The following is a 14,456-nucleotide window of genomic DNA, read 5'->3' as shown; positions in this document are numbered from 1 at the left end:
AGACAAGCATCAAATGGGTTAAGATGCATAGACCACTGGTTCATTTGCTTTTATCATTAGGGCAACTGAAGAAGCGGCAACCTGGAACTGGCAATTAGTGGGGTGCATATTTACATTCATACCAACATACTCAGCTTTTCCCTACAAACCATTCACCTAATAGCTTATAGTTTTTGAAGAAAAGAATAAACAAAGCAGGTTAATGTTTTTTAAATTGTGGAAGGAGGAAGAAAAGGGGAAAATGCAGGGAACAAAGTTTTTGCTTTCATTCAGCTCCATGATAGAAGAGCTTTGAGATTCTCTTGCAGTTCCTACAGAACTATATATAGTACATTCTACAGGCAGTATACTTTCCTATTCTAGGCATAAAAGATCATTTCTCAGAACTGTTTGAATCAATAGATTTTCAAATAGGCCTGAAAAGCTAGCTAGCAAGCTTTTTAAATTTTAAATTAAGGATATTTTTCTTTGGTTTTTCTTAATTGAAATAGATGCTGTATCTAGGGCAGCACAACGGTAGCATGGGAAGGAAGTACAGGCACATCTTTAAAGAAGCCTTGATCAATATTAGATTTGAAGACTGACAGGAAAATGAAGTTTTGATGTGGCATGGGAATTTTAACATTTAAGCTATACTTCCCTGCCCTTCTTTGGGAAGGTTAAGTTTTTAAAAATGTAGAACAGGGAACAAAGATAACAGATAGTTCCTTCATTCGGCTTCAGAAGAATTGTAAAGCAATCTCTGGGGAATTTTCAAAGGCAGAAAGAAGGTTAATGTTAAGTATCATGATGAGGAGACCACACAGAAGGTACATAACCAACAGGTAACTTTGTTGTAATTACAACCTCTGCAAGGCTTCATCATACAGACCACAGGCCAAGCGGTCACTCAGCATATTCTACAGGTAGGGGAAAATGGCAGTGCTCTGCCAGAGGTAATTTAGCAATATATCTACAAACAACTTTCTGTTGTGCCCAGGTGATAATTTTGGATGGGAAGTCATCTTAGGTTATAGCAGCAAAATACAACAGGAGTTAAACTCATCGGATGGATTCTTACTCACAAAAGCTTATGCTGGCATCAAGTCTGTTAGTCTCTAAGGTGCTGTTAATCTCTTTGTTGTGCTTTGGTTACACATGTACACTTGTTATACTATATAGGATTGAGTTGAGACTTGCTCTATTAAGATAAAAAAAACGTTTGCAACCACTGGATAATGAATGTCAGAAAGTGGAACTGGTGCCAGGGGAGTCTGGGCTAAGTCAAAGGTTGCCACTATAATACCGCAACCTAGCTGGGTCCGGTATGCCATTGGCTGGGTCCATTGGTATGCCATTAGAAAACAGTACATCGAATAAGGGCAATCCTGTTGTTTATCTCCAAAGCTTTGGATTCTTATTTTCCCCATTCTATATGCTGAAAATATTATTGTGGGTATTCAGTTACAGATTCCTTTTATACTGCTTCTATAACAACTAGACAGTTGTCTTACTAATCTCCTACATATACTCCAAGAAATAGACAAGGAAACAGGAATATATTTAAGTAAAGTAACAGAAAAATCAATAGACAAAGAAGACAGTCACCGGCCTCATAGATTCAACCCTGAGAATGATCAAGAATAAGAGACTACAGGTAGCAGCAGAGCCTTTGTTTTATACCCTGTATGTTTTCCAGCTGAAAATACACAATATTTTTAATGTAATATATAGAGGCCAGGGATAATGGTAAAAATTAAGCTGTTTTTTAAGAAGCTATACATGCTTAGATACACCACAAAAGAATTCTGGAAATTACACTGTAATGTCCACAGATTCACCACCTACAAAAACATTTTCTTACACTGAAACAACTCAAATCAGCATCTCAAGCAGCATGTCATACCAATCTGTTTCCCTAATATAAGGCTTTTCAGGATGTCAAAGCTAATTGTTTATAGAACAGTATTGCCTGATAGCATACCAAAACAAGAAAGCTAGGATTATGTGAGCCAAACAGGAACATTTTGAGTGTGAACACCAATATTGTGTACACCAGGGCTCATTTGGAGGTGGAATGCACTGGAATGGCATTCCGGTAGATCTGAAAAGTGGTCACGTGGGTTTTGGCCCCGCCTACGTGATTCCTTTTCCTCCTGGCTGTCCTCGTCTTTAGCAGCAGGCTCTGCTGCTTTATTTTCATTTGTGACTCATGAGAGAGAGGGAGAGAGAGGGAGAAAATGAGTGAGTGTGTGAGTGCAAGCCGAGTGGGGCTGGGCTCCAAAGGAATATAAGCTGCTTTGAATTCATTCTGCTCTGCTGCTTTATTTTCATTTGTGACTCGTGAGAGAGAAAGAGAGAGAGAAAATGAGTGAGTGAGTGAGTGCAAGCCGGGTGGGGTTGGACTCCAAAGGAGGGTAAGCTGCTTTGAATTAATTCTGCTGCTTTATTTTCATTTGTGACTTGTGAGAGTGAGTGCGTGCGTGCATGCGTGCAAGCAAGCAGCGCTGGCTGTCCAGAGGAGGGTAAGCTGCTTTGAGTTCATTCTGCTTTAAGGAAACACCTGGAGATTTTTGGGGAAAGGGGCCTGAGGGGTGGATGGTGCCTTCTGACACACTTCCAGTGATGTCAGGGGGTGTGGCATATGCTAATGAGATATGCTAATAAGTTCCTGCAGTTCTTTTTCTAGGAAATGACCCTGGTGTACACCCAGATTCCTAGCAACTAGAGATGTGAGAAACCAGGTGTTGTGTGAAGTGCCTCGCTATTCTGAGTACATCTGCTTGAAGTACTTAGGGTTCAACAGGACTTCTACAGTGCAATCCTAAACAGAGTTATATCCTTCTATGCCCATTGATGCTAAGAAGAGTTAGCTTAGAAGAGTGCAACTCTTCTAAGGAAAGGATCTATTTCTAAAATGCAGCTGTTTCTGTATGCATGTTCTCCCCCCCCCCTTTTATTTTCAAAGAGAATGGCAAGACAGCTTGCAAGATAGGGCATATTGGCTCCACTGAGTGTATAGAATTGACCGGTTAAAAAAAGAACCTATGTGTATGAATGTATGTACGTACGTACGTATGTGTGTGTATACATATATGTACACACACACACAGGACTTGACAAATGCCAGACACCAAATTGCAATGGTACCTACAAATTTAATTGTGGCGTCTAGTATTTTCAATAATGATTTTTATTGTAACATCTCTCAGCAATTCTCAGTGGCAGTAGAAAGTTTATCATTTCACCTCAGAATGTTTTGTTTTATGACAAAAATAAATATGCATGAAATAAATTTAACTTTATAACATTCCAGCGGTAGTGGATGAATTCTTTTCTTAACCAGTTGCTCCAATATTCAATTAAATGTAACTTATTAAAGCAATAATGGAATTATGAAAAATTGGAGAGAAGTTAGGCTAGTGTTAGAGGTTAATCTTTTGTTGTGGTGATGACAGCCAGGGTTACCCTTATATTTATGTACATACTACAACACTTTCAGCATTACTTCAATAAAATACAACAATATTCAATAAAATACAACAAACTTTGAAAAAAGGTTACAATCTATTTTTGTAGGAAGTAATAATTAGAAAATACAGTCATTAAAATACAAAAACGAATTGGCTCCTGAATTGTCAAGGCCTATGTGTGTGTCAGGGTTGTCAACTTCCAAGAGAGGCCTTGAGTTTTTCTGGAATTACAACTTATCTCCAGACCACAAACTCCAGTTCCCCTTGAGAAAATGGCAGGCTTAGTGTGCATGTGCACACAGACGCACCCTCTCTCTGCCCTGAGAAATATACAAAACATAGCCTTGATAGGCCAAAGAAATAAACATTTTAAGATAAGGAATGTACAGAAAGCTAAATAGCTGTAATTTAAATATTATGTAAATATTTTACTCTATTGACACAAAACTAAAACAAAACTCATGTGCAATGTTTCTTCAGATTTATCCCCAACTTACTGTTCACAAAGCAGTACATAGAGCTGAACTTACTTGTTAAAGGGATTGATTTAATACAATTTTAATAAAACTTTTCATTCTTTTCAGTAGCAGATTTTGAGTTTTATTATCCGTCAGTTATAAAGAATTAGAATAAAATGCAAGCTCCCAAAAGCAGACCATAGAAATCATTACACAGAAAGAGACACTTGAGTGTTGTCCTATCTGCAGTCCCTTCAGCTTTTAGGCTTCACTCCACAATTAGGGTTGCCTGTTGACATAATGAGCCAAGAAGCATGTGTGCATCTTGCTGTTTAGGTCTGTCTGTCATAACTGATGTAATAGATCTATTTGACAGGTCCTTGGATGATGCAAGAGCGAAGAAACAGCTTAGTCACCTCACCTGATGTGCTGGGATTGGACACTGGGGGGTGCTATAGATGTATATAAGCCAGCTGTGTCTGGTGTAAATGTGGAGCTTGTTCCAGTAAGTGCATGGCGGAGTACTTTGACACTGAGAACAAAGTCTTGTAAATTAAGTCACTGTAAAATAAACTGTACATACACTTTTGCTACAACAAGTGTGTGGAAGCCTTATTTATAGCTCAGCTACAGTTCAAACCACGTTGTGCCAACATTGCCAGCCCCCAAGTAGTGGCTGGAGATCTCCCAGAATTACAACTGGTCTCCAGGCCACAGAGATCAGTTCACCTGGAGAAAATGGCTAATTTTGGGGGTGGACTCTATGGAATTATACAATGCCAAGGTCCTTTCTCTCCCCAAACTCCACTTTCTCCAGGTTTCTCCAGATTTCACCCATCAGATCTCCAGGAATTTCCCAACTTGGAGCTGGCAACCCTAGCCACAATCCATTTACTCTGTTGCAATACCAATTCAAATAAATAGATTTTGAATTGCTGGATGTTTAGTTTACATATAATCATTCATCAGAATCAAGAGATGACATGAAATGTGTGAAGTAGCCATCACAGAAGACAGACCAGAGGCCTATTTTTCATATTACCTGACACAAAGTATATTTCATTGAAGGGAGTATTTATGTTCACTGACAAGTTTTCAAAAGATGAGTAATGATGACATGATGTCTGTGTATGTGTCAGTCAGTTGATAGTCTTTGGCTACTATCTTCAAACCTCTCAATTACCATAGCCCTTGTCTTTGTTGAAGAAAGCTAAGAACTGTAATTTTTTTACTGGTTCCTCTTTATCAGGGTTTGTATCTGCCTCAGTAGTAACAAAGATAACTGTTAGTTTGGTGTAGTGTTTAAGAATGGCAGGACTCTAATCTGACGAGCCAAATTTGATTCCCTACTTCTCTGTTTAAAGCCAGCTAGGTGGCCTTGGGTCAGTCAGTGCTTTTTTGGAGCTCTCTCAGCCTCACCCACCTCACAGAGTGATTGTTGTGAGGATAATAACACACATTGTTAACCACTCTGAGTGAGTGTTAAGTTGTCCTAAAGGGTGGTATATAAATGGAATGTTGTTATATTTTACAGCATTGCTTTGTTTGTGGTTCCTACATCAGGCTGACTGGTGTTGTGGAGGTCAGAAAAAGCAGCAGATGGCTCTCTTCCACTCATTGGAAAAACTCATCATCTTGTTGGCCTAAGTTTGCTATCTGATTTTTACAAAGTGGTAGCTGATATGGATGAGCACAGACTATGATTAGTGCTTTGCCAGGTGGTTATAGAAACTGTTCCAGTTCACTCCAATTTTTCTAAAAACAAAATAAGGCATGATTTTTCATATTAGAATAATAAATGTATCATCCACAAACCGGAACCATACACTAGGTTTGTGGGGTGCTGATTCTAGAGCTGTTTTTTCAAAATGTTCCATGTAGAAGTTTGCTATAACTGGGCTGAGAGGGCTCCCCATGGCCACCCCATCCACCTGTTCATAGAATTCGTTATCCCATTGGAAGTAACTGGTTGTCAGACAATGATGGAATAAGGCTGTTACATCCTCTGGGAAAATCTCTGGGGAAATCTCTGGGAAAAAAGACACTATTGCACTTATTAATCAGATTTTCCCAGAGGATGTAACAGCCTTATTCCATCATTGTCAGCATCCCACAAACCTAGTGTATGGTTCCGGTTTGTGGATGATACATTTATCATTTGGAGCCATGGGGAGGAAGAATTGATGGGGTTTTTGAATCATCTCAACAACATCCACCTGAACATACAATTCACAATGGAGAAAGAAATCGAGGGAAAACTCCCATTTCTGGATACTTTGGTCATCCGCAAAGCAAACTTTCAGTTAGGTCACAAGGTCTACAGGAAACCAACTCACACTGATCGGTACTTACACAAAAACTCCAATCACCACCCCCGACAGAAAAGAGGCATAATGAAAACATTAGTGGATCGTGCAAGACGGATATGTGAGCCGCACTTTCTCAGTGAGGAAATTAATCATCTAAACCACGCACTTCAGGCAAATGGCTACTCCAGAAATGAAATCCGAAGAGCAATCAAACCCAGGATGAATCAAACAACCAAGGAAAAACAGTCTCCTACAGGAAAAGTGTTTTTGCCATATATCAAAGGAATTACTGATCAGATGGGAAAGCTTATGAAAAAGCATAACCTTCAAGCAGTATTCAGACCCACCTGAAAAATACAACAGATGCTACGATCAGCAAAAGACAGTAGAGACCCCCTCACCTCTGCAGGAGTATACCGTATACCCTGCAGCTGTGGACAAGTTTACATCGGGACCACAAAGCGTAGCATCCAGACAAGAATAAAAGAACATGAAAGACACTGCAGACTTGGGCAACTTGAAAAATCAGCAGTGGCTGAACATAGCCTAACTCAAACAGGGCACAGTATCTTATTCCAGGACGCCAAAATACCGGACAACACTTCCAACTACTTTGTCAGACTGCACAGGGAAGCCATTGAAATTCACAAGCATAAGCAAAACTTCAACAGGAAAGAAGAAACCTTAAGAATGAACAGAGCATGGTTTCCAGTTCTGAAAAACACCAGGCTAACAAAACACTCTATACCCGACAATAGCCCTGCAGAGAAGATTAGCACATCAAGCACCAATCCATATGCAAAAGAACCTCCTCAGGATACAGTGAAGCCTCCCGCCATTAGCATTCCACACCCTGGAAAACTCTTACAGGATGAGTCAGCTCAACCCCACCCCTCCTGAGTAGATATAAATGACCTGCAAACATCTTTTCCACACTGTGACACTAAGAGATCTCTGTCTTTTGGTGCTACATCTCTGAAGATGCCAGCCACGGCTGCTGGCGAAACGTCAGGAACTACAATGCCAAGACCACGGCAATACAGCCCGGAAAACCCACAACAACCATCGAGCTTTCAGATGTTGGGAGGGTAGAACGGAGATGACGGGGGTGGGTGGGGCTGCCCTATGCTCAGCCTGTAAATTGAGAGTCTGTATTCCTTTTCTGTACATTGATAAAGAGAAGCATATGGGCCTGAATGAATAACACATTTTCACAGAATGTCAATTGTTGCAATGAAGGCTTTTAAAAATATCTTGCTCGCATTGTAGTTCCTGACGTTTCGCCAGCAGCTGTGGCTGGCATCTTCAGAGGTGTAGCACCAAAAGACAGAGATCTCTCAGTGTCACAGTGTGGAAAAGATGTAGGTCATTTGTATCTACTCAGGAGGGGTGGGGTTGAGCTCAGTCATTCTGTAAGAGTTTCCCAGGGTGTGGAATGCTAATGGCGGGAGGCTGAAGCCTCCCGCCATTAGCATTCCACACCCTGGGAAACTCTTACAGAATGACTCAGCTCAACCCCACCCCTCCTGAGTAGATACAAATGACCTACATCTTTTCCACACTGTGACACTGAGAGATCTCTGTCTTTTGGTGCTACACCTCTGAAGATGCCAGCCACAGCTGCTGGCGAAACGTCAGGAACTACAATGCCAAGACCACGGCAATACAGCCCGGAAAACCCCCAACAACCATCGTTCTCCGGCCGTGAAAGCCTTCGACAATACATCTTGCTCGCAATTTCCTTTTTTTCTTGACATCTTATTAAGTATATATCTTTTATGTTACATGACAGATGAGAGCACACTTTCCCCCCAGTCACTGGGCTGAAACGAATTTTTGTACAATCAAAACATTTTTCTTTGCAATTTACAATTATGAACTGATGTGATGTTATTGCAGAAGTCAATAAATTATACACAGACTTGATAGGCCCTCTAAGTTGCTTTAGAATTCAGGACACAGGAGAAGTACTAGAAATCAAACTGACGTCACCCTAGATCTTGTTTAACAGTTGACTTAAGTATCCAATGGTTGCCAACCTCCAGGTAGGGCCTGGAGATCTCTGCACTCACACCTGAGTTCCAGACAAGAGAGACGACCTGGAGAAAATGGCTCCTTTGGAGGGTGGACTCTATGACATTATGCCCCACTAGGGTTCCTCCCCTCCCCAAACCCTGAACTCCTCAGGCTCCACCCCCAAATCTCCAGGAATTTCCCAGCCTGAGTTGTTATGCTCCTTCTTTAGCCAGACATATGGAAATCTTTTAAAACTCAGGCTGGATTTTGCAAGAGAGACATCAAAGTTTGTAATCTTCAGATAAATGTCTAGAGTCCATTCCGAAAGAATCAGGCATAGACATCTGAAATGTACATTGCCAACTTGTATTAAGTAGGACCAGCTTAAGAAACGGAAAGGTTTAGTAACTAACTATGTAAGGACAAGTACGATCGGAAATGGTAAGGGGCAAATTAGAAATGTGCAGTCAGTGCTACAGGGACTGCAAGGTCGACGACGATGGGATTCAGTGGAAAGGTGCGACTGACTTGGTGAGTGACCCAGAAAAAAACTCGCCACGCCAGTGGGAGAAAGTGAAGGCTCGCTCAGCTTGTAGGGAGCGCTGCCTGCCTGCAGGGGGCAGCAAAAAACAGGGGCGAAGAGAACGCGACATTTCCCTCAGCCGCTCTCTATGGCGTCACAGGGGTCTCTAGGCAACAGGACTCTAAACAGCGTGCCGGCGTTGCCTCGAGCCTCGGAGCGTGGAGGGCGACCGGCTGGGTTTGGGCAGCAACACCAGCCCCGAGGTGGCCGGCACCAGCACAACCATGGCGCTACCGCTCCTGCCTGGATACTCCTTCAACAGGAATGTAAGTGGCGGCAGTTTGCTTTCCAGCGCACTCCACGAGCTGCCCAAGCTTCTGAGCCCGCCCCAACTTTGCCCCCTTCCCTGCTTTTGCCCTTCCACGTGCCAACCCTCCACCTGGAAGTAATCGACAGAACACCCATTCTCGACAACCACTCCTCCTCTCTTTCATTTGGATGCTGACATCTCACAGGACGCACAGCCTCTTTGGCTCTCCATCCTCACATTCTCTGTATTCTCAGATCCGGGGACTTTCAAAAGTTGGTTTGGGGAGACTTGTGAGTTCCTAAAACATGGGCTGAGATGGCAGCCAGGTGTTTGATGGGTATTAGGACTGTACTTTTATACCCTCTCTGCAACCCTTTCTGTCGGAATTCCCCCTCAGCATCCAGCTCCTCCTTTGAGGCATCCTTCTAGTCCAGTGGCTTCTTTAAAACTAACACAATTGATTTCTACACAAGCTTTTCTGAGTCAGAGCTCACTTTATCAGGAGCACAAAGAAGCATTGACTAGGCAAAAGGTATACTCACAGCAAATGAAGTAAAGTTTGACAAAGCCAGAAAAATACCTGGAAAAAAACACACCACAAGAGAGGCCCAAAGGAGATCTGTCAGCTGTTCCACAGACTGACCCAGCTTCCCATCTGGAATGATCTTTCTTATATAATGTCTAATTACATAGACTTCCTCTCTTAAATAGAGAACCACTTTACATTGAGTTAGATCTATGGTTCATTTAGTCCAGTGCTGTATAAACGTGTTATGGTTTGTTCCAGTGTCACAAGCAGAGCTCTTCCTCATCCTGTCTCTTGAGATCTTTTACACCTCATACATATGTCTTCATATGTATTACATCCCCCATACCTTCTGGACTCTTATTTCAAGAAGGCTACAAACTGCACCATGCACAGAGACATCCCTCTCTCCCTCCCCTTGCCCCTTTCCTGTTTTTTTGTACTGAACATCCAGTCTGATAACAGGTTCCAGATAATTCAGAAGTTTGCCCACTACTTTGTGGCAATATGGTTGGTCATAATAAGAAGGTATTTCCAGTGTTGTTATTTCTGATTTTTTTCCCTAGTGGATCAACAGTTGCCTATAATTTTTATATATTTCTTCTGAGTAAACTTTTATAAACAACCCATTAAATATGTCTCTCTCCCCCCCCTTTAATTTGTCGCAAGTATAACCTAACCACCCACAGTGTTCCTCAAGAATACTCTTCTGTACATACTGCAGTGAAACATTTCAAAGCAGTCCCTTGGAAACAAAAACATATGCATTTGAGTAAAAAGCCTTTTTGAATAGTTCGGTTTTGCATTGTTTATGGAAAGCCAGGAGAGTGGGGGCTCTTCTGACTTCCTCAGGCAGGTCATTCCACAGGATAGGGGCCACCACAGAGAAAGCCCATGTACAGGCTGCTGCTGACTTCACCTGTGTGCAGCCTGGTACCTGCAGGAGACCCTATTCAGATTTGCGCTCATCCTTCAGGTTTGAATGTTGGATATCTTCTGAAACTCTGAAAAAGCTTTAAAAATGTTCCCTTTTCAAATTTTTAACAGTTTATCTCAGTTATTATAGTAGCTTGTTTGCCAAGCTGAATGCACCATATGCTGGAATGAACTGCTAGATGTTTACCAGTGCAATCCTATGGAAAGTTATTCCTGTTTAAGCCCATTCATTCTAATGGGGTTAGGCTGGAGTAACTCAGCACAGAATTGCACTGTATATGTGTTACCATAGGTATCTTAGCTTGGCAGCCATTTACTACTGTTCCCTAGTGGATAAAAACTACTCATGGGTTTTGCAATGGAACAGGTTTTGAAAACACTCAGATGTTTCTTCCCATCTACAGGAACAAAATTGATAAAACCTATCCTTCTGTAATGAGAAGACTGCTGCTTTCATTGTCATGAAACACAGTCTAGATAGTCTCAAGGAGAGCAAAAAGGGATAGAGTTTTATTTGCAGATATCTGCTTTCTCCAGTGAATGTATTGCCTCTCAGGTAACCTGCTCTTTGCCATGATAGACCTACTTCATCTGATATCAACTGTGTCAGTTGTTGGACTGATCGTTACTATTCCAAATGTATTAACCGAGAAATTTAAGAAGTCTCGTTCCTTAGGAAAATAGCCCATAACTCTGTAAGCTTGACCTACATGCTGTATCTTTTTGTTAATGGATGCTAGACCTTAGTGCTTGATGAGTATGCCCAAATAAAACAAAAGAAGTAGCGTAAGCATGCAAAACTCTGAGGATTCTATGAAGCTCACCAAGAATCAGGAGTTGGATGAGATGCTGCCCAGTGCTGTCCTCCTTCCTCCATCAACCTCTTCTGCTGTCAGTGCTTCCATCTGGCACTGTTCTAAAAAGTTTGTGGCAGCATCTGTGCCTTCCTTGGCTGATTGCTTAAAGAAGATTTTTAGAAGAGTAATCTAAAACATAATTCTTCTATACTTGTTCACTTCTGTGCCCTCTTTGATTAATATTGCATTTGCTTTGTACTTTATTAGTTGTTTCATGCAAAGCAATGGCAATAGGTATGATAGCTTTCAAAGTTGGTGGCAAAAATGCGTTTTTTAAATTTTATTTTGGGGGTGGGGGGGGTGGGATTAAAGAAGTAATCCAAGCAGGTCTGCTCAGAAATCTTATTTTATTCAGTGAGGCTTACTCTTAGAAAAGTTTTGCAATAATAAAGTCAATACCTGGAAAAGTCATCTTGCATTCAAACATCATGCTAAATTGTGATTTGTTTAAACTAGTTTGTTACACAAACCCTTATATCTACTAAGCAGGCCACAGTTTGTTCATAAATCCCAGAAGTCTGCTGCTTGCCTCCCTTCCTGCATGGAATACCAAGTTCCACTTGGGTTAGGATTATCAGTTTCACTTTTCCTTCCCTTTTCTGTCTAGCAGCTTCATCAAATTTCTTAACTTTTAAACTGGGAAACAAAATGGTCATTTTAGAACCCTCATCAGTCTTTTTCTTTTGCTGATTGTCAGCCACTCTTTTTTGTCCAGCCAATTTGACACATCCCCCAAACAGAAACATCCCCATATCTTTTTCATTTAAATTTTTCTATCTGCAGAGGCTGCAGTGCATATTCCTGCTAGGTGTGTCACTATTAGTTGGGTGGCAGCGGTAATGGCTTGACAAGTCAGCAGTAGGAGAGAGAGCATGTCCTGAGAAAACATCATTAATGAATGTGTGCTTCTTTCTCTGTATGCTCGAGACTAAAGGGGTGGTTCCAGGGCTCAAAGTTCTTGCAATGAGTTGTCACAACAAACCACAGTTAAGCCAGGTACAAACTATAGTTTAGAATCTCCGTTTATTACCCACCAGCAAATCACAGCATGCATTCAGACATAAAATATTACATCATTGGGCAGCCTGTATTCAGGCATCTTGCTAGAGTTTAATCAAACCATGGTTTATAGGTGGAATGTAGCTAAACAGATGTACCTAGATTTTTTTTTTTTAAATACAAACCATGGTCAAATCCACATTCACCCATTACCCGCATGTTTATCGGATATCTTCCGTTTGCCTCCAATCCGCGATTTTTTCCTCTTTGTTCACATTCCTGCTTCCAATCCGTCTTTCTCGCGCGTCCCTCCGGTCACACGGCCGCTCGAAAACCGCTTTTTTGGGCAACCTTTTGGGAAACCTTTCTTTCCCGCCCATTTTTTAAAAAATTTTTTAGCGCACTTTTCCGTTATTTCGATCTTGCCTTATAAAGAAACATCATTGAAGATAATGATGCCTCTCTTTCCCCCACTGACAGCACTGATGGCTCTCTCCCGTTTCTTTTTTGGAAATTTGGAAGCATGTGGGAAGCTTTCGTGGGCATTTCCTATGCAGGACAGTTCAGTGCCTGAATTTTACTGAAGTTTCACTTCCTTGGAGTGTCATTATTTTGATATTTCATAATTTTGATATTACAGTAATATAAAATAAAAAAAATAAAAAACAGTTAAAAAGGAAGTTTCGCGAGTCCGTTCTGAGGATGGATTCACCCCAAAATGATTTTTCAAACTACCAGATTTGATTCAGAAACAGCATAATCAATAAATCCAATGCTATGAAGTCAAAAACAGTCTTTTGCAGACTACGGAGCACTTGCAAGTTGAATCAGCCAATAGGAACTCTCGGAACGGCCGGAGAGACAGGAAGGGGGGTGGTTTTTAAAAAAAACGCATAAATTGCTCATTGGCCTGTTCATGGCCACTATGAAGCGCGAACGCCCGACTTACTGGGTGGGAGGTTTGCTGCCGATGGGGGAAAGGAGGGCCGGCGTGGCTGCTGCCTGCAGGGGCGGGCCGGCCCGGCATGCCCCGGGCCGGCCAGCAGCCAGTAGATTTAAGCCCGGGCGGCCAATCAGCGTGCTGCCGGGGGGGGCGGGGCCCCGGCCGGACCTGGGGGAGGGAATCTTCCCTCAGGTCCAGCGGCTCGGCATAAATACCGGCCGCCACCCCCTCCTCCCGGCATTCGGGCTCGGCGGCGACAGCGAGAGGATCGGCGGCCGGAAGACAGAAGGAACCACGTGGCGCGGAAGACCGGAGGAACGCGAAGAGGGAGAGGTTTAGCTGAGCCTCTCCCTTGCGTCCTCCGCAGCGCAGCTCCCCGGCTCGTTCAAGACTAAGCCGGGTGGGAGCGAAGAACACCGGCCGCGCCAGGGACTCCCGCGGGTCAAGGCCCCAGCTCCCTGACCGGCGCTCGCACGAGGCCGGCGGGAGCAAGGCGGGAGTTAGCTGCGCCCCCCCCCCCACACAGCAAGAGGAGGCCAGGGCCGGTGGCTTGTTCCCAAGGGAGGGAGGGCCGGTGCTGCATTTACCCCGCCCCTCACCCACGGTCCGGCAAGGGGTTATGGCTCCCAAAAAAGGGCTGCAGCGGGCCTCCTCGGCAACCACAAAGGCTGCATCAACCTCCACCAGGCCGGCACGGAGGCCTAAAACAGCGGGCTCCCGCGGGCCCAGGCCAACACAACCTCCCAAGGGAGGGCAGCCAAAGGCCAGCAAGGCTACCCAGGGCAGGCATGGGCCGGCCCAGAGCTGCAGGGGCACAGGGCGCCCAGCCTCAGCTAAGGGAGGCAAGAGCCTGCCAGCACCCCCTGTGCCAACCACTGGGGGAGGCAGGGCAGTGGGTGGAAGGAGGCGGGCTCGTTCTGCATCCAAAGAAAGGGGTGCTAACCGGAGGCAGCCCAGCAGGGCCCGGGAGGCCTCTCCCAGCTCTCTCCACAGCATCGCTAGAGCACTCGAAGTGCTCACAGCCCGGGTGGATCGCCTGGGGAACTCCGGGTCTGGGAGGGCATCGCCTTCACCGGAGCCTGTCGAGGTCCCCAGGCAATCCCGTGCCCAGAAGAGAGCCCCCAGGG

At 43.5% G+C, this 14,456-nt stretch overlaps 1 protein-coding gene across 1 annotated transcript in view; it reads left to right on the top strand.

Annotated features, from left to right (window-relative positions):
- The first annotated feature begins 8,965 nt into the window (after positions 1-8,965).
- The window catches only part of EFHC2 (EF-hand domain containing 2), a 59,718-nt gene continuing 54,227 nt past the window's right edge, over positions 8,966-14,456 (top strand). The window contains exon 1 of the mRNA XM_054973952.1: positions 8,966-9,084. Coding sequence (XP_054829927.1) covers positions 9,043-9,084 — 42 coding nt within the window. The 5' untranslated portion in view covers positions 8,966-9,042. The remainder of the gene's footprint in view (positions 9,085-14,456) is intronic.

This window comes from Eublepharis macularius, chromosome 3, assembly GCF_028583425.1.
Source record: "Eublepharis macularius isolate TG4126 chromosome 3, MPM_Emac_v1.0, whole genome shotgun sequence".
Taxonomy (NCBI): Eukaryota; Metazoa; Chordata; class Lepidosauria; order Squamata; family Eublepharidae; genus Eublepharis; species Eublepharis macularius.
This window is presented reverse-complemented; position numbering and strand designations above follow the sequence as displayed.